Genomic DNA, 22,134 nt, shown 5'->3' with positions numbered 1-22,134 from the left:
GACACCTTTTCAAATAATGAACCATATAAAGGCATAAAAATTGTAGTGACATTATGTCGTTTTCACTGAGAGGGGGAGATCAAGGTATTGGGAGTTATTGAAGCAATCAAAGTGTGGATATATTACGTAGGTGTGTACAAACTGTCATCTTCAAGGAATTTCTGATTATTTATTGCAACAACACAAGGTTTTTCCTACCAACCTGGTTTTTAAATTCATTGAACTAAAATTTAAAAAAAAAGATTGTCTGCACCCGTGCATTGTGACTCATATATTGCAAGAAAACAACTCTTGGGTACTGTATCAGCATAAATATGTGTGCTGCTTGATTATAATGTATAGGTTTGCACAGGTCATTTGAGTGCACTGTTTATCAGCGTGTAATCTATAATTACCACTGATATCTAATGCTTTAACTTTTATCTATCACCAAGTAAACACTTCAGATTCCTACATGTTTGCCATACAATGTCAATCAATTGTAGCTGAATTGTAACATGTAATAGTCATACGTTATTTCCAGAAAACATAGCTTGTGGACTATGTTGCTGCAGTCCCTCTATATTGTTGAACTTATGTTATCAGTATATAAGTAAACATTCTAATTAAATGTTTTAATAAAATTACATATGGTTTAACAAGTCTCATCTTAAACTACATGTAACAACCGAAACCAACAAAATACAGTTTCTTTGAAACACAAGCATAAAAGAACATATTAATATGCGATGGTCTATTCTGACACTTTAAACACACAGTATATATCATGGATCAAAGCTCCCAACTGAAGCAGTTTTTAATGCAAATGAAAGATCTATCTTACAGCAAGATGAATTCAGACCTGGCAGTTTAAGGAGACACAATTACCATGTTTTCCTTTTAAAGTTCCATAAACTTTAATCAAAGTCATGATGTTTTTAATGTAAAATCACCACTATTTTTCTTAGTTATTTGTGCAAGCTCTGTGGAATTGAGTTGTCTAGCATGGCCGAGTGGAAATACATTATAATGCACAGGTAAAATGCACCGGTAGCTGAATTCTTATCAACATGTAAATGGACAGATTAAATAGTCTGGCATGATAATCATAAAGTACTGCGTGCAGATACACTAATATATAGATGGGCGTGGAATCACTAACATTCAATCAATCCAACAACTTGGAAAATTCTCAGTTCTTTATAGCATGTAATAAAGTTTATAAATAGTAAGTTACTTAAAAATGTCAACAGTGATTCATTAAAGTTTGAGGCTCTAGACTGTGAAGATTTGGTAATCTGCGACAAATCCATCGACTGGAAAATGCTGTCAATCAGTTCACATCCAAATAACATCATATCTAATTTATTAAAACCATTTTGGAAAAATTCAACAAACTTTTACCATCATATAACTTTCTACTACTGGTGACCTTTTTTTCTATTGTACTGACAGTGCTGACTGTAACAATGTGTGCACCTCTCAGAGAACAGCAGTTTGTCAATCAAACACATCAAAAAACATGTCGACCATGATTGACAACTGTTTGTCCATGTGAGCCTTTATATACAGTTATAAAATACATGTATAATCTGCATGTCCGCAACAAAAATAGAGACGTCCATAAAAACGCCAAGTCCGATCAGATTTACTGGGTGTCATCAATCACTGGGTTTACCCATTTCTCCCTCAGTCTGTGTCCTCCATAAATACCTTATATGGTGATGAACGAGATTCTTCAACTCATTGATTGGACATTTCGTGTGGATTCTGAGCCATGCAAATAATCTCTTCTTTCTTTAATGGAAGTCTTTCTTAGAATTTCATATCTTATTTTGAATTTGAACATTAAATTCTGATCATTTCACTGAATTTAGGATACTGAATTTTAAGAATAAGAGATTAACATGAAAATGTGATGTTTTATTTAGGACCAATCACGGTACTCAGTACCCGGTAATCTTGACTGCAATTTCCAGGGAAGTTCTAAAAAATCTTTCAACAGATGATTTTCAATTTTCTGTATGGAGACTCAACTTATTTGGAAAAATGAGCACATTTTACGCCTGAGACACGATGTTAGCAGTGAGGAGTGAAATGTTGGGAGTTTGCTGTAACTGGAGACCTGGGTGTCCGCCTCACTGGTCACACCCAGCCACCATGTCCGCCTCACTGGTCACACCCAGCCACCAGCACTAACAGATTCCATACAATTATCACAGCAATTCAGACACAGACAGTCACTGCTTTGAACATACAGTTCCAGCAAATTTCAAAAATTTGAAAGCTCGCTGACTTAACCTGCAATCGCGGTTTTTATTCAATGATAAATAATCTTTGATTAAATCAAAGACCTGCATGATGCGCACAACTTATGATCCTCATATTCAAAGCATGATTTCATGAAATGTTTACTCATCTACTTATAATAATTTAAAAATTCAACCTCAGTGAGCTATCACCTTATCATGTTGACTGAACTTTCAATCCAACTCAACCTCTCCCAAAACATAGAGGTTCTTATCTTTAATCTCAGTTAAATCATTTTTTATAACTTATGTCTACTTAAATAACAGCCATTTGTCAACCTTATAGTTTGTGTCATCTACAGCCTTACTTGACACACCAAAAAGATATACATTCTAAACAAAGATTTTGGAATAGAATTCTTTTAAAACTCAGTTACAAAAAAAGATGAGAAAATTGATGTCGACACTTGACCATAAAGATGCTGTAATAATGATTTATTACTCAACTACGATGCCAAAAAGGGTGCATAATGCTTTTTAAAGGCATTTACAGCCAACAACAAAATATTTCTTTTAAATTAAAGTCATTACAAAGACAGGCGCATGCTGTAAAAGCCACAACTATTCATGACACACAGAACAATGTTGACCTCCCCTTCCTAGGATCACAACCAAAACAAACCAAACTTAACAGCTTCAAAATTATTATATAAAATGATCGGGTTTAAAATGAACAGGAATATACGTCAATTACAACTGCAATAGGTCAATAAGAAATATCCATAGCGGAAATATGTCAGCTGAAAAAATAATTTTACAACTGTGATAAATCATTTAAAGTGCAAAAAATTACTCATTTTGTACTTAAACCATTGCTCTTGAATTTAAGTAATGAAAATGTCGTAATGCTGTAATACAAATGTTTAAAAGTATTTTTTATTAATAAAAGACCCTAGTAATAAATTTTCTTCTAAATCTTATAAAAACTTACCAAATTTAAGTCACCTTAATGAGAACAGAATTCAAATTCAAGCTCCACAGATTTAATCGTCACTTGAGTCAATATTTTCCCAATGACATTTGTATTTGTGCCCCTTAATTTATAGAGCACGCACTTATAAGTCAGGTAAACGCAAACATTTCTCCGTCTGTCATAAAGTCCAGAACAGCTTATGTACAGTTCCAGAAACTCAATACACCACCCACTTATTTTTCCAATAAAAGTATTCCCAGATTTAGCTTTCGTTTAAATCCAAATCCGAAATAGAAAAACATTTAAACAGACCAGGATCACAGAGTTATAAAATGGATAACTTTATCACTGTATCTCTCAGGTCCTAGAAATTCAATGTATCTAGAAACTCTGAATCAGAAAAAAGGATAGAAAAAGCCATTAACTGGAGAAATTCTTCGGTCTATGAAGTGTGAAGTTAAACCCAAACTGACACGGCCCAGCGGTTCAACACAAGAGATGAGGGGTCTTAGGAATCAAACGCCAGGTATCAAACGCAAACAAGGAAACTCGTTTTTCCAGGTGTCAACAAAAAAAGCCACACCTCCAAATCATATACACAAACGTAACAAATACACAGAAAAAAGCTCGGCTCATTCATCATCGGGGAATCTCGCCGGGGCCTGTAATGTATTGAAATGTTTATGTTGTATTATCTGCTGTGTACAATACACAAAAGCTCTGTTTGAAGGAACCCTCAGACGGAATAAGCCGAGGAAGAAAACCTGTTGACTAAATGATTGGGTTTTACTCCTGTGAGAGTTTTATATAAATACTCAAGTAATAACTTCCCCGATTAGATGATAAATATTGATATTGACCGATTCTTATTATTATATTGTCGGAATCGCTTGTTCAAGGACAATCATTTTTTATTTCCTACGCGGTCTTTTTCTTTTTTCTCTTTACTTACACTAAAGGTTCAATAATAACTTAATAAAGAGTTATAAGCTCTATCAGTATCTGTAAAAAGCATTTAATGATCTCTACAAATTTCACAGTTTTATTATGTAATACATAATTAATGGTTTGCAGGGGAGAAAGAAAGGAAATAATAGTTTGAAGTGACAAAATACAAATTGTTGTGTGTGATATAGGGCTGTCCAGTTTGCTGATAAAAAAAAATCAATTACCGGTAGATGAACCGGTTGTATATAGATGAACCGGTTGTATATATGCAGCAAAGAAAGTCAAATCCAACTGTCACTCTATCAGTTTGACTATTGAAGCACCCTGAGCTACGTTATTAGATAATTCAGAATATAAGGGTGACATGTTTTATATGCAAACATTACAAGGACCCCACAGCCTGACCCTGTGTCCCCACCCCTTACCGAATAATTACAGGTAGTAGTCAAACTTAATAGCAGACTTGGTCAACTGAAAATGACCCATCTTATATACTGTAACAAAACATAGAATGAGGTAAGACTGTGGCAATTCTATAATAAGGGCCGCTCAGTGACCTCTTGACCCAGTTTCTGTCAGCAGGGCTGTAGGGTAGTACATTGTGCCACTGGGTGGGTATCACATCTATGTGGTCATTTTGTCACCCTTCACTTGGTCCATTTAAAGTAATCATTTAGGTCAACAAAGTTCTGGTATCTCTACATATAATGCCTGGGCCCCTGTATTTGTTCCACTGTATGGACTATAATAGCCAGCTGTCATTTTAGCCTTACTGAATTCATGGGTAAGGGAGGGGGGTTGGGTGCTGATGACCTATGACCTCAGGGCTCCTCGGTCCAGGAATGGTCTGTCAATCTTATAACCATGCAGCTTAGAATTGTTTATCATTATCATTATTTTTTGATGTGCATTAAGACAGGATATACATGTATTGATATATGTAAGATTTTGAACCTCTTATCATGTATTTCTAAAAAACTGATTTATATTTTGAAGAATTAAAGGCAATTTCACAACATATCACTACAAAATATGTACATTTTATGCCTCATAAGATTAAGTTGTGTGTGTGTATTGGAGGGGGTGTTAAAATCAAAGTACTGACAAAGCTATGAGACAGCTAGTAGAGTTACTACATCAGTGACGGCCAGCCTCTGTATAGAGAGACTCCTGTTTATCATAAGCATGGTCAGTTACACAGACATGTTTATCTGTCAAACTCTGCTTCAATCACTACCGCATCAAAATATTGATTTTCCGGCCAATAAACTAACAGGTTGATGTTACAGCTGTAGCTCAGGAGTCCACAACAGGTGGAAGAAATAAAACGCTCATGAATATATTAATAATTCTCTCTCTCTCTCTCTCTCTCTCTCTCTCTCTCTCTCTCTCTCTCTCTCTCTCTCTCTCTCTCTCTCTCTTCTACCTATTCCAGAAGCTTGTTAACATCAACTGAAAGCACTTTCAAAATAAAGTATGTAATTCAGTTTGAAGCTTCATGCTGAATAATCAAAGTGATATTTGCCCGCCTGTGGATAACAACCAGGTAAATGATGATGAAAGAGACCAATAGCTGTCATTGTGTTACACAGGTGCATCTATTTGTAACCTTAGCCAGAGGATCTCCGGTGCCATATATCTTTATAAACCAAAACATTTCACAAATGTAACAAGTTGCAAATACCAATATATCACACCCCTGTGATACTGTAAAAGGACATCTTATCTAAATGAGAAAGTCATTCAGAGCACGTGATGAATACAGAAAACTTACGTATTTGCTAATTTCCCGGGTTTCCATTCATAATTTCATTTGAATTTAACATGCAAGCAAGATTCTAAATTTAAGTATCACACCTAATATTCTATTTTTCTTTCTTAATACATGTAAATTTTAATTAACCACAACTAAATGAGTAAAACTGTGGTCATGAAGCTGCTAACTGTTACAAGGTTCTCTGGTCACCGGAGCCACAAAACTTACTGTAATAAGGTCGGCTCCTTGGTCTGTATAAAACCAAAAGTACTGTTGCTTACTTAATTAGTATCAGAAAGTTTTAATTTACTAGTATATACTTCATTGAAAATTAGTGGGTCAATTGCCAATAAATTAATAAATCAGTATTTCAAGGAATTATGGGTTAGTTCACTGTGTTACATTTATTAATAAGGTTAATGTTTTGGGACCTGTTACTTAATTATAATATTCACCAGTCATATTTAGAGAATACAGAATAAGACAGAATATTACATTTGGGACTGACTAAGTGTTTTCCTGGTCATGGAGGTTGGGAGGTTTATATAAAGCGGAGACTTCATAGAGAGGCTGAGGGTCGCAGTCCCTGGGAGACCCAAGAATTTGCTGCCGTCGTAGTGAGGGGTAAACATCGTAATCTCATCACTACACACAGGGGGGACTAATGGGTAAACAAGCTTATCAAATGTAGATGTACAGGTAAGTAAAAACCCATTGGAGGGTAAATACTGACCACAGATCTACCGAAACTTGGTTGACCTTCCACAGAGAGGGAATACACAGTGACAACCAAACAACGAGGTCACAGTGCACCATCAGTGGCCTTGGAACCTGGGTACCTAGGGACTGGATCCACCCATGCAGAAGAAAAACACCTCAATCACAATGTCCCATAGTCCACAATCTTGTTAATATGATTAAATGACATAAATTTAAAAGGGAATACACAGTGACACCCAAACCAATAGGTCACATCCGCACCATCAGTGCATGGCCTTGGAACCTGGGGACTGCACCCACCCTGGATCCTTAAGGTTGCTGAGTCAAACCTAGTCATCAAATCTCGATGTCCATTTACTCCTCATCTCCCTCAGCTGACCCCTTAAAAATTTTAACATTAGGGACTAAAAGATTAAAAAAAAATTCTTGTCCTAATGATACATTTTAGCCAAATTTTTAACCTTCACCCCCCCCCCCCCCCAGTTACATGTATTACAAACTCTGCATGGAGATTGTACTGTAATGTCATATATAAAACATGGCATAAATTAGAGTGGTTATAAAACGGTCTGCCCACTCCTGCACATTAGTCCCGCATACATAATATGCTTTAGTTGTGGGTCTAAACCATAAAAGAAATGCCTTGGACTATCATATAAAACAAAAAAATTGCATACTAGTATACATTTGGCAAGGCCATGCTGTATAGCTGATTGTGGTTATATACTTACGTCTAAGGTTACGGGAGTCAAAAGGGTAAAAGGACCACACAGGCCGGGTCCACAAACTGCCCGCCCTTATAAAGTCACAGTTCCTGTGGTACAACCTTTAGTGAATCACTAGGGCATCATGTATTGTAATCCACATTCTTCATCCATAAAAATTATACTATAGTGTATCACTTGTGCAGAGCATAATATTATCCAGAGAAATTATCTGTATACTGTAGTGTATCACTAGTGTGAGCATAATATTATCCAGAGAAATTATCTTAATTCACTTTGATTACATCCAAGATCATTCCAAATCTAATCCAAACAATTTCATTGTTCATTAATAAAATCCAAAAAGAACAAAATAATCTGAAAGCACCTAGTATGCACATAGCATCAGCCAGCCACTATATAAGACACCTTTTCCACTAGTACACAGAACCATTCATCACTAATTAATTAATAAAAGCTTATTAGAAGAGTCTCACCATGACTTTGCTGACGGTTTTGGCTTAACAAATGTTACTGCCAACTAGCTATTAAACAAACCCCAGAAATTACAACAACTGTGCAGTATAAACATTACAGAACACAGAATCTCAGGTTGCATGCTCCGAATCACCTGAAGCAGGTATAGCAGGTGAAGTGCCCGAACCAATCAATAATTAAAGGAAGACTGTGTCTGCCAATTATTTTCTTTTTCCAAAAAAAATATCAAATCTTGAACATAGAGCATGAAATAATATCTTACACATGTCTACCTTCAACTTTCTCTTTTTATGCTTAAAACAAAATTAAGTAAAAAACTTTTTAATGTATTGAGGTCAATTTTTTCTTTGGTTGCTGTGGAAACACTTTCATGACTTGGCCACCTGCCAAATGTTAATTATCAGAAGACTTAGGTATATTTATTCTGTAACATTTAATTAAAGTGCTGCTGCAGTGATTATACCTTCATGCTAGGAGATAAATACAAGAACCTTGAGTATAGCAATATTGAAGTCATAATTTTCGCCGGCAGGGGGTAAACAGTTTTGCTGCATGCATGAATCTATCCAGTTATTATAACAAACAGGTTTTATCTCTAACAATCACTCATTATTCATAACAACATGCTTCCTCAGGGAAACAAGATGAACGGAAAATTTCCTGCTGTTCTTATAATTTTTGTCCAATAATTTTCATTCCACTTTCACTTCAATTTTCCACAAATAATTCAAAATACTGAGTTAATTTGGCTTAAAATTAATCATTATATTATAGATAAGAAATTGTTGAAACCACAAACATCATGAAGATTTAATTTTAAAATAATAAATGGATTTTCCTGAAAATCTGTTTGATTTCGGGTCCTGTAGGGGACATGTACTGACAATTTGCTTATGCAATACTTGAAGCCACTTCAATACACATTCAAAGTCACTTCGTCAGTGACCAATATATATTTGCACATCATTTTCTTCTTTCATTTTTTCATTCTTACTAGTAAATGTAATGCAATAATTAACTGACAAAACTAAATTTGGTTGATTGATAAATTTTGAATGTAAAACATAAGGCCATCCTTAAAAAAAAGTTTATTTGGAATTGCGGCCTGGAGGTTTCTGGACACAGGAAAGAGGAAGGGAATTTTTATTTCAAACTTAATGAAGCATAATTAATTAAAAATTGGTAAAATATAAAAATCTTTAAATAAGAAAAGTTTTTTTCTTTTGCTAAAACATTTTACCACGGGGATGGGGGTGTATTTTAATGAAATGAGAGGCAATTCCAAACGAACAATAATTTTATTTTGGCCTAATAAGAAACATTCAAAGTCAAAAATCTTGCACAAAATTGTCTTCATATATCGTAAACTCCAGTATATTAAAACCAAACTAATTTTGACTAATTGAAAGGTTTAAAATATAAAACATATACACGTGTATCCACTTCTAAATAATTTGACAGTCTGAGAATTTTCTCACCTGATAATTGAATGTTATCTCCTCTAATCAGATTGTCGCCCAATAACAAAGAACAAATTAATCCTTAACATGCATTATCAGAATAATCCATTACACTAAAAGTGTCTACAGTCGACAGTCCATCAACCCCTAACGCATTACAACACAGGACCCAGGGCTGGTCAGTGACGGGGAGGATGACATACTTAAGAATTAGCACCCTAGCAATTACCCAAACATGGGACCATCCTCCGTTATCTGCGAGAGAAATTTGATAAAAACCGTGCACTTATCTCATTAATGGTCAGTTAGGGCCCCATACAAATGGTATTACATTGTAGATTCCTGTGTACTGTACTCAAACACTGATAATTGGAAATAAATGCCAGGACAGGGTTAGTGAGATTACAGGGGTTTAGGTTTACAGTCCGATATCAACTAAAATATCACAGCAGCCAGGCAACTGTAGGAACACGCTGATTCCTTCTTATGCAATCAGACTTATATCACATCATTTGATTAATCAATTAAAAGTGGTCAATTATAATAACTACTTACTTAGGAAATTTTCTTTGTATAAAAAAGTATTTAGAATATTTGTTGGCGGAATAATAAAAGTATTTTGTTACCTTTTAAATTTTGTTATTTTCATAGTAAATATATGCAAATGAAAAATTATCTTGTGATGATTTCAAGAAATCTGTTATGGAGAAAAATATTAGGGTATATATGTACAGTGTTAAATAAATTTAAATTCAAAGATCTCATTCAAATCCACCTGAAGGTTCAAGATGCACAAAATATGTGGAATTTTCATTTACAGAAAATGTAAAGAAACTGAAAAATCATACATCTTTCGTTATGACGATATATGGATGCATCCCCCCTCCCCATCCAACCCAACACACACACTTTTCCTACGACACGAGGTACATATCAGGTCTTCACAAATTGATATAAATGTTAATAACCCTAAGTACCTACACAATCCAGATAACCAGCGGTCCTCTCAGAACTTCTTTTTGATTTACAAATGTACGACATGTGTTGATTCTATGCAGGTGCATGGCAAATTACATGCTTCTTAAGGGAGATAACTCTCAAATTAAGCATGGTAAATATCCTCAACGTTCAGGTATACATAACACAGCAGGGATTGAATACTTAAAGGATACAAAAAGAATCTTGAATTTCTAATGAGGATTCGTTAATTGTGGACTTACTGGCGGATTAAGAGTGAGTCATTCACCTGGTATTTAATTTCGGATTAATGAAGCACAGAACTGCCGGGGGCAACCACGAAATGTCAGAAATTTAAAATATCCATTCATTCATAAAAATGACTTCTTTCGGTTTTTAATCTGTATGTCTCAAATTTTTGAAATATGTATGTTCACAGAGAACAATTAAGAATATTACGATGTTTAAGATATCTATGGTGATGACGTTTTTAAATGAGAGAGAGAGAGAGAGAGAGAGAGAGAGAGAGAGAGAGAGAGAGAGAGAGAATTAGAGAGAGTTAGAGAGAGAGAGTTAACATTGTTAAAGAGAGATAGACTTACCGTGATTTAAACATAGTAGAAGAAATAGCAGGAATAACTAAGTCCAGTATTAGGTGTCAATCAAAATATCCATACTCCAAATGGAATATAATCCAACAAGTGCTAAAATCAGCCAAACAAAATGACAACACCCGAATTAAATTCCTCTAAATTCACGTATTCCAACACCCTCTCTCTACAGATTCGAAAGAAGGGACCATTTTTGTCTTTTGACAAACAAGAAATTCCTGGGAGCCACCGCGTTTCGAGGTTTCACTATTGCCTGGCATTTAATACAAAACAGGTTTTGCTATCGCGCTCGATATTCTGGATTGATTTATTCCACGCGAGGACCGATTGTGTATTGCTCTAATCATAGACTAATGCATGCACGCGCTTTCTCTTGTTTTCTTCCGCCTGCTGTCAGTTTTTGCCACCTGGTTTATGACTGTGGTCGTCTCCTGTCTATTGTCGCGTGCAGATTGACAGAACTGCACAATAGTGGCAATACTGTGATCTGTGTCCGCTCTACGCTGAAGTTCTTTTTTTTTTTTTAATAATTTCTGATTTTTTTTAATTCGGTCGCTTGCTATAAAAATCATAAATCTTAAATCCTAGTCATATCCTTTTCTAATCGTTACCAACAACGTAAAATGTTTTTTTGAATCTCAAAGAAAGTGCGAGTAAAATTGTATCTGGTTGTGTAGAGGTATCCCTGACAGTGTATTATCATTAAATTACACATGAACTTTAAAAAATGAAATTGTTTGACGGGACAAATAGATTTAAACGAAATTTGAAAACTTGTGAAATTCATATTTGCCGTGGCATGGGCCAAATGTTTCAGAACACGCAATTTTTATATTTTTTTCCTAAATTATAAAGACCATACACACACACTTAATAAAGAATAAGAAAATGCCATACATGAGAATACAGGTGTTTGTCTCTGCAATATATGTTTACTCCATAAGATAATGATTTAAACTTGGGGTACACAAGTACCGGTGCATGAAAGATGCACGTGCTTTTAAAACCGGTGGGTCGTTAACATTATGGCATACACCCATTCACATTAAGATTTCCTTATTTACGGGCCTTATCATTAATTCATCGAAGAAAAAAGAAGAGAGAGAGAGAGAGAGAGAGAGAGAGAGAGAGAGAGAAAGCTCTCGACGTCCTGTCTGTCGTTTAACAACTGGAGGAACTCACTATATATCCACCGCACGGCACGACATACCAGGACTATTTTTAAAGTAATTAACTTCTATTCTTAGATTGCACAGGTTGTGGCTTTTAATGTATAACATTTACGTTCGGTTTACCTATCGTATCCAACATCATTGGATCTGCGTCTGAATGCCTCTGCATCTTTTGATCTGAACCTGTCCGCTACAACATCATAGGATCCGCGCCTTAATGCCCCAGCATCATTGCATCCGCGCCTGAAGACATCATCCTCTTTTGATCTGCGCCTGTCTACTAAAGCATCATAGGATCCGCGCCTAAATGCTCCAGTATAATTGGATCCGCGCCTGAAGACATCGGTGCCACATAGATCCTCCTGGGAGTCGGATAACTCACACGACCCGTGATAGGAGCTCGTGTCGTCACCCGTGTCCACCCCCAACTCACCGGCCGAGTCCTCACTGACGTCACAACTCAAACTCATCCCTGGCTGCTGCTGTGTAAGTCCTTATAAACTATCCAATAGTTGCAATTTGAAAATTCACCTCTTTGCATAAACTTGTTCATAAAGAGTACAGGTACATGTACTTTGAAAATCTGTATTTTCCTTTATAATCCAATATATATTTCACGATTAGAAGATCGAATCCCTGGTAATCGTTTAACATCCGACATCAAATAAAATCATCGTACCACGGTTTGTATTTTGCTCACTAGGTATGTGATAACGAGGCTGAATAATAAAACCCCGGACATCTAATGACACACTTATCTGTTATTGAGGTCATCAAGCGTCATGATTAACAGCGCGTGCATGTCTTCTACAGCTGACGGTCCCCGGGGGCAGGGCAGTGGTCAGGGTTTACGATGCGGTCATCAACCGTCTGTCTCATCGGACTAAAAATAGATCACATGAAAGCAGACGACCCTCGGGTTCTGGGAAACCCATTCATCAAAACGACGTCACAATCAAAGGTGAACTTCAAGCAAAATTTCGATACTCCAATAAAATTTTGTCTTCCGTATATAATAACTTTTCTCGGAGGTAAACTCATAAAGAGCAGAAGACAGATCAAATCAGCCACGTTACACGATGTGTCCCCACCAGTCGGCAGTTGACCCGGGGACAATTAACAGTGATTTGTTTTGGGCCCGTAGTGCAGTAGGCCTCATTGACAGTTTAAGTCCTGATGAAGCACCCCATCCATCACCCCGCAATCAGCGTCTTTTGTCACGGTGTGAAATTCAATCTTTCGGACTATTTTTAATTATTGTGTAAATTATGTTTTTCGGACTTTGTGTTAATTGTTACAAAAACTTTTCATCTATTTCGACAACTGTTTTATAAACGTTATAAATTCCGCGCAGCATTAATCCCACCTGAGGCACAATCAGGGATGGACAGCTTATCTTTTAATTGACTTCTGTTTATGTTTATTGACACTTAAGCTTCTTTCATCTTATTAATCCTTTTATGTACATGCTGCTAAAATGTCCCGAGTTACTCAATAGCTGTTTGATAATTGATTTACTTACATCTGTACTTCTTATGTTAATCCTTCATTGTGTTGTTCCATTGTTCATTATATATTATTCTGAATTGTAAATTATAGTCAGTTGGAATCAGACCTTCGGTGCTGATACATACCAAACTCACGTAAAAGTATATTTCATGTCAAGTCTATATAAAAGTCTGAAAACTAAAACGCGTGTTGGCTTGTTGGAGGTTTCATGAGGCTGGGTCCAACAACAAGAGAATAAGCTCACGGTTGGCCCAGTATTAGTCCTATACGGGAGAGAGCGCCCCGTAATATTTGGTGGAGAATCCGGGTAACGACACCCGGGATTGCTACATATATTTTGTAGTAGTCAGATCCTGGACCTCTACAACAGTTTAGCGAGTTTCCCCAGATTCAGAGTCTACAGATGAAGAAGACGATTTATACTAGATACAACATGGAATATTCTTTCCGACCGCAGTGGAGACAGAAGAAGTTCAGCTTTCCCTCCTGTCAGCGTCCAGTGTGCGGAAGGTGTGGAAACGTGCATCCCAACGTTTTATGTTTCGCGTTCAACCAGAAGTGTTACCGATGTCACAGAATTGGACATTATTCCAGAATGTGTTTTACACAGATGAAGAAACCAACAAAATGTGTTAAAAAGGAAGCAGTTTTGGGTCGTAAAAAGACGCGAGACATGAAACGACTGTGCAAATATCTTGAAAACAAACGTACTTTGAGAGAATTGCCGTTTAATTCAATTCGTAACAATCAATTTCATTCTTTGTTTGATACCTCAAGTATTCTACGAACTGAGCTACACAACATTAAGATTCAGCTACGCAAGTCCGATCAACTTACGAAGAGTATGGCTGAAAATCTACAAAGTGCTAAGTCTGAGAATGCAAGACTTCAAAGTGAAAATACGGATTTGAGAACAAAGCTCCAAGAAAACTCGAAACGTTCTGACATTGATATCTATGTGAAGAAAATACAAAAATTAGAAGCAGAGGCACACGGTGATAAAGTGCTCATGGATTTAATGCAGAGGAAACTAAAAGATATCGGGAGTGAACATTCTCAATATGTAATGAAAATTCAGACAGAGGCTGACGATACAATCAAACAGCTGAGGGAACAAAACAACGCCCTGCTGCAGACCATTTGGGTATTGGAATGTGATAACGAACATCTAGAGGCCGTGTTGCATGATAAACAACTTGACCGCCGATTTCAACCACACAGGCAGCAAAGAAGACAACAACGCGGCTACCGTCGATGATAAAAATTCAAAACACGAGGACGTGTTTTACGCGGACGCGAAGCATGTGTCACGGTGTGAAATTCAATCTTTCGGACTATTTTTAATTATTGTGTAAATTATGTTTTTCGGACTTTGTGTTAATTGTTACAAAAACTTTTCATCTATTTCGACAACTGTTTTATAAACGTTATAAATTCCGCGCAGCATTAATCCCACCTGAGGCACAATCAGGGATGGACAGCTTATCTTTTAATTGACTTCTGTTTATGTTTATTGACACTTAAGCTTCTTTCATCTTATTAATCCTTTTATGTACATGCTGCTAAAATGTCCCGAGTTACTCAATAGCTGTTTGATAATTGATTTACTTACATCTGTACTTCTTATGTTAATCCTTCATTGTGTTGTTCCATTGTTCATTATATATTATTCTGAATTGTAAATTATAGTCAGTTGGAATCAGACCTTCGGTGCTGATACATACCAAACTCACGTAAAAGTATATTTCATGTCAAGTCTATATAAAAGTCTGAAAACTAAAACGCGTGTTGGCTTGTTGGAGGTTTCATGAGGCTGGGTCCAACAACAAGAGAATAAGCTCACGGTTGGCCCAGTATTAGTCCTATACGGGAGAGAGCGCCCCGTAATACTTTCCTCAATGATCGTTGTTCTACGTGCAATAAGATTACAGGTTGACTGAGGACAAAGCATCTGGCAGGCAAATGTATCTTGGACCAGAGCGGACAAAAAACTTGCTCGTTTCTTTTCTACATGTAGAGGTAGAATTAAAAAAAATTGCGGCGTTGGAAGGGGGGGGAGGTTCAGTGTCAACAATGCATAAACACACAAGGTTAAGGAACGAAACACTTTTTTTGTGTTCTGCTTCATTTGTTGAAGTCTCTTTGGTAGTGCAATAATCAGACAAAGGTACAAGACAACATGAGTTATTCCACTTTGGTAAAAGTTTGCCACACAGACTCAAAGAAACAGGGAGGCCTCCCCCTATTACCGCCGTTGTTTGTCTGGAAAAAATTTGAAATTGTTCCTCTCTCCTGGTAGTTGTGTTACGTAAAGTTATAAATTAAAGAAATGAATTCAATGTTAACAACAAGTTGTAGGGGCTGGTAAAGTTTACGCATGAACAGTAAACCGGCAGTTTAATATAAACTTATGCATACATGACTAGTATCTCTGTGTGGCCAAAATATCACAAAATATAGTATAAAACGTGTACCATTCACGATATTAATTTCACAGGGAAAAATTCCACAAAACTGACTTTTGCATTGATATTATACTAACATATAAAAACTGCTCTAAAATAAACTAATTTTTTTCCTTCCATGTCACTTTATATTTTTTTGAAAAAATTGCTACATAAAAATGATAGCAGTTTATCATAACAAACAACAAATTGCGCTGCAAAACAATAAGTTATAGAAAAAATTCTTATCTCGATAAATGCATGGTGATTTGGAAGCAATGGCTATCTCCAGAAAATACAATAGCCGTGTTTTTCTATACCATTTTCTTCCACAGTAGGACCCAGGATTCGTCAAATTAATTTCAGTGCAAGTGTAAATCAATGGCCATATGGGAAAAGGGAGGTAATCCAAACTTAATCCTAAAATACCATAGTGGGCCTATATTAAATTTCGGTTTACTACACTTATCAATGGTCATATAAAAAAAAATATTTTCCCAATTAATATTCCACTTGGTTCCCCAAATTTCTACTGCGTTTCTGAAAGTATACACCATTGCTCCGAGGAATTCTATCATTATGTATCACCAGGTCCAACTCAACACCGCTCTGGATTACAGCCTTACCAAATGTAAATAACTGTCAAAAATCTTTGGGGAATTTGTGTTTTTAAAATTAATTAAGAAAAAAGTTTCTGTAAATTTTGGCCAATGGTTAAACGTTCTAAATTCAGGACAGGTTTAATCCTTCAGTCAGGGTTGGACAGTTACATGATATCTCTTCATTAACATATTTTCATTTATTGACTCTGCTCTTTAATCAACATGGCGCTAAATTGTTACAAAAAAAAATGATACTAAATACTTCATTCTCTCGAATCTTGTTATTTTGCCCAATCATTGTATCCAATGCATATTTTGTTTATAAAACAGCCGTTCATATGGAATCAAACTTTCGGTGCTATCAATAGTTCCAAAACTAAAAGTACGTTCTATGCAGATTCAAAGATTTGAACAACTTCATTGGGTGTCGGCTTGAGTGAGATTTCAAAAAAATCAAGAGATTCATGAACAAGAGAAAACTCAGCACAGAAAGAGAAATTAATTCTTAAAAACTAGTTCTCTCTTTGCTTGAAAGCAGTAAACTAATAACTGATCATTGCGTATGCATCATCCAGACATATCAAGTTAAGTTTATCCCGTCCGTTTATGATGATATCTTTTTGTGCATACAATTAACATATGTACATCAGAGTATTCTATATTTTCATTTTAGAGACAGATGTTATTTTTAAATATTAAAATGTTAATAATAACTCACCTCCGCCGGGTAAAACTACAAGAAAACAAATAGAAAATTTATGAAAACAAAACATATGAAACAAAACCTAGAATAAATATATATATACATGAATATATTATAACATATATTATATAAAATATAATTTACAAAGTAAAACCATGTAAGTTTAAAAAAAAAATCATTAGTATCAAACTCAGAACTCAAATTAAAGTGCACACATGTGCATTGTACCAAGCGTTTTCCGTGTTGCATTAGAGTTTTGCAATTCAAACAACTCAAAATTATCTAAAATTGTCTAAAACAACTGTAATTATCTTGAATGATTAGAATTACAAAACTGTAATGCAACTCACGGGTCGACTGTATTCAGTGTCTTTTTCACCTTGAAATTTGAATGGTAAAGTTTTAATGTGAAGTTGGGGATAATACCGGTCTCTCTCGGTAGGGAAGCAAGTGTGCTTTGTCGACGCCAGCTAAAATACTGTCTAACTTTCACAAACGTATCTTGTATCTTAATTATTTGTACTGATTAACTGTAACTTGTAATGTAGAAGTTCTTAGCATCCGTATTATGAATTCAGGGGAAATCTCACTTCGTTACATTTACCCAAGTATACGCTCAACTCTTAAACGAAACAAAAAAGTTCAACAAGATGTACATTGTATTTAAGTTGGTTAATTAGAAATCTTTGATTTTAAAGTTTTACGGAACATCTAAAATATGTAATATCAAAGGCAGGCTTATAAGCAGAATACCGAAGTCGCGAATAACAAGCGAATGAGAATAATGAAAAACTGTCTTTTATGATTCATGCCGGTATGAATGGTAGTGAACTTTGCCACCCTATCCCACCTCCCCCCCCCCCCAAAAAAAAAACCCCAAAATAAAACAAAACAAAACAAAACAAAAAAACACCAAAGAAATTTAAAACAGATGAATCCTTAAGGCGTGGTCCTAAAAAAATTCAAGACAATTTACCTTGACTTACTATTTATAAATACAAAAATTACAGGAAAAAGACAGCGCGAGAATCAAATCAAAATTATTTTCCCATTCGGGTTCGGGCTGTCTCTCGTCTGATGAACCAGTGTCAGTCTGGAAGTGTTTAGCCATTAGTTTGTCCAGACGTTACGGATCTATTGCATAGGAAAGCTGTCAGAGGAGACAGTGATTGTCTGTGTTGTCATAACACAAGTATCCAAATAGTTTTTTTTAAGGAAGAATAAGTTCGATATACGAAGTGACAGAGTAGCTCACATCACACAGGCGATGGAGATTTGGGGGGGGGGGGGGGGGTGACCCAATGTAAAACTTTACCAAAAAAAACCCAACTCAGTAAAGAATGCGAGAATGTTGAAAGGGAGTAAAGGAAAGTAAGATTCGGAGAAGGTAATCTCAGGAATTTAACATTTCAAAATATCAGGAGTTCCGCTTCAATCACCGTGTCCGTCAATAGGATGCAATTGAGATGTCGTCTGTAGCTACTTAGTACTTACCGCCTTCTGACCCACTTTAACATCGTCAGTCTCAGTCAGGGGTAACCAATGGTGACCTGGTTACGTCATCACGAGGCTGCTGACAAGGTCTCCACCAGACCCTTCTCTTTCTGCTCTCACTGTATATATCCCAGCAGTTATTTCCTCCACCCTTTAGATCTGTGTAATACTCCCCGAAGAACCTCACAAGTACAAATCCAGCCAATTACAGCGGGCTCCACACACACTCACTGACCACATCGATGTCAGGTCTCCCACCCCGAACTCAGAGGGATTATCCCCTGATGACGTCACTCGACTGAAAACGGTCCGCTACACATTGTTGAGACTGAATTGTTAGAATGGAATCCTCAATTTGAAAGTAGACGATGTCTCCTGCAGTATGAATGTTTCGTAAACTTTCGGTAAAAATGAACCAAGTCCGAATATTCCCTCGGGGATTCCCCTCCCGTCCGGTGACAGAAGCCGCTCCCTGCCTTTGTCCGCTGGGATGCCGTGATGACTAACCAGCGCCGGGACTGCTGTCGGTTATCACCGTGACGATCTGTGGGCCTACCCCGTCCTTTGTGTGTTATACCCGGCAATTAGAGATCCTTCACACGCTCCACTTACCACCCAAAACACAGAAAAGAACAGTTTTGACGAAAACCCGTCAAAATGAATGCACAGAGAGAAAGCATCGTGTTACACGGAGTGATCCGCTCCCGTTATATCAAGTATCTCTCAAAGGGACAGGAGCTGTGTCTGAGAGAACTTCACTGAAACCAGGGGCACACACAACGCCTTACTATATCGAGAAAAAGGGACCGTAAAATAGCAGTAAATGATTTCACAAATCCATTATACCTGCGCACTATACACGGGGCACCTGCCTTTCTTATCTAAATTCTCTACAGGTATATTTTGTACTACAGGTATACGCTCTTCTACAGGTGTAAATTTACAATACACAATGCATGTCGTCACACCGGGGGATGACCCCCTAACAACACGCCGGACGGGCAGACAGTGAATCGCTCCGTCAGGCTTGTAAATATTTTTTGGTCTTTATGTGTAATAAAAATTGTGTATTTGTGATAACAGGGAGTTGACACGAGAGACGACGGGCTGTGAGAGAGTGTCCGTGTGATGGCGAGAGAGAGAGAAAGAGAGAGAGAGAGAGAGAGAGAGAGAGAGAGAGAGAGAGAGAGAGAGTCCGCGTGATGTAGCATAGGACAGGGAGAGAGGCCTATATCAACTCCAGAGACGAACAGAGAGACATCACATCCCAGCGATAAACAACGTTTCTCCACTTATCGGTGAATATCGCGTTATAATAAATAATTATATATGATAAAACAAAACTGTTCGTTTTTAGTATATTCCATAATACATGTTGGCAATTCACTTTAAATATTCCAGCAGAATAATACATATTGTAGACTGTAAAGCCGTTTTATAAAAGTAAGAGTTGAATCCTTTGATATTTTTTTAATGAAATGCGAAACATACATTGAATATGAATTTGATATTTGGTGGTTGTTAGGTTATATGACGAGTTCTTAAATTAAGATATATTCTCTGTTTATGATTTCACTGGAGTGTTTACCTACACAATAAATCGCAGCATTGCATGTTTTGATTTTAAAATTTCAAGTGGCTCGACAAACCAGTGCAATATTTGATAGAACGATAATGAATTATTTTCGAAAAATGGTATTGCAAAAACGAGTCTAAAATGTATCATTTTCATTTTTGCCAATTTTGACCATTAAGATTTTTTTTAAAAAACAAGAAAATACACAATTATATAAACTCTTTCATAAAATGTGACAGTCGAGATTGTATTTAACATGAAATAAATGTATCTGTTGATTTTCATAGACTACGCCCTGTACCAGTCCATATAATATGTTAATATTTACTTTCAAGAAGTTGATACTACATACACATGTACTACTGGTTGACAGGTGTGCTTTGGCTACGAGAGAAGAGAAATAACTCTTATCTCGTTATAATCCTGAATGCAAGTCCATTATCAACTATTTTCTATCTGCTCATCATTGATTATCTAGAACCATTTTAACAAGAGCTTGGACTTTGGGTAGTTGTGTCAAACAGCAATGTGACGTAGGCCTGTCTATTTCATTGCTGGCCACTCAGCTATGGCTCTTTGAAATCAACAAGATTTTTCTGGCTTTTGAGTTAAGTCTACGCAATTGATGCATATTTCGCTTGAAACCGCATCATTCTTAACTTATTTGGACGCATGGATAAGATAGCTACGCCCTACTGAAAGTCCAAGGTCTTGTTAAAATGGTTCTATAAGATTAAATCTTATGAATTCAATCATTATAGTAAAATTAATCGATTTCAATATGAAGTATACGTATAAATTAGACACAGTTATTGTTTAATATGTATTGAAAAAAAAGGCGATACAGTTTCGTTCAATATATGCCCTGTTTTCAAAATAAGAATAATGACTTCAACATTTTGTCGTTATTCTTTGATGTAGTAAAAAATGATGAAAAATTGCAACTTTCTCATATTTTATTGAAGAGGAAAATGTGTACGAAGCTGTTTGCCCACAACGAAATTAGATATATTTTAAGTGATATTACATGAAAATGTCGACGTCATAATGTGAATTCTAGTGTGGTCGACGGCTGCGAACATCGTCATGCATGTAGTTTTCTGTTCAGTTTCAGAATTTAACATCAAGACATTATAAACATATTAACAATGTATCACATTACATGTATCTCTCAAGACTGTGATAGCACTGCTAGAATGAAAATATTTGAAATCATAGAATAGAGGACTTCATGAGCATCATAACCGTGTATTAAGTTTTTTCTCAAATATATATTGGTACTGATGTTGACTTTAAAACCGCTTTATAGAGGTTAGCACCTGAAATAATAGGAATGTCAATCATCCGAAAACCAATAGTATATAAAGATGGGGACCTAAAACGTTCATTCATTTTATTTATGACCCATGTCACATGCCATTTTTTGGAAATATAGGACCTCTAAAAGAAATGATAATTTTCCTGAAATTTTTGCCAAAATTTGACATGGAAATCGATAATTTAACGATAAAAAACAAATATTCATAGTTTGAACTATTATTTACACCTAGTTATGATTTTAATACAGCATGTAGTTAAACACGTGAAGTGAGTATAAAAGTAAAATTAAAGTCAACGTTTAAAAATTCTTGCTTTACTGGTGGCTTCAAAGGCCAGAACATAATGGACAAATAAAGAGAGATGTTACAAAATTTTAGAGTAATCAAATTATAACGCAAATACAAAAATATAGTAATGCATCTTCCCAAAACTTTGCAAACAAATAGACATACATTTAAT

General features: G+C 36.0%; 1 protein-coding gene across 10 annotated transcripts in view; it reads right to left on the bottom strand.

The window, feature by feature from the left end:
• Positions 1-19,482, bottom strand: part of LOC105340586 (protein cordon-bleu) — a 50,519-nt gene extending 31,037 nt beyond the window's left edge. For 2 of the 10 annotated variants that reach the window (XM_034449023.2, XM_034449024.2), the window contains exon 1: positions 12,151-12,696. In XM_034449023.2, the coding sequence (XP_034304914.2) occupies positions 12,151-12,497 (347 nt within the window). In that variant the 5' untranslated portion in view covers positions 12,498-12,696. Of the gene's footprint in view, positions 1-3,219; positions 3,602-9,305; positions 9,325-10,268; positions 10,367-10,846; positions 11,093-12,150; positions 12,698-17,300; positions 17,316-18,779 lie in introns of those variants that run through there. The other 8 variants (XM_034449030.2, XM_034449026.2, XM_034449025.2 and 5 more) reach the window with 8 other exon arrangements.
• Between the last annotated feature and the right edge of the window lie 2,652 nt (positions 19,483-22,134).

The sequence above is a fragment of the Magallana gigas genome, chromosome 10, assembly GCF_963853765.1.
Source record: "Magallana gigas chromosome 10, xbMagGiga1.1, whole genome shotgun sequence".
In the NCBI taxonomy this organism is placed as follows: domain Eukaryota; kingdom Metazoa; phylum Mollusca; class Bivalvia; order Ostreida; family Ostreidae; genus Magallana; species Magallana gigas.
The sequence above is the reverse complement of the archived record's forward strand: the minus strand, read 5'-3'. Positions and strand labels throughout refer to the sequence as shown.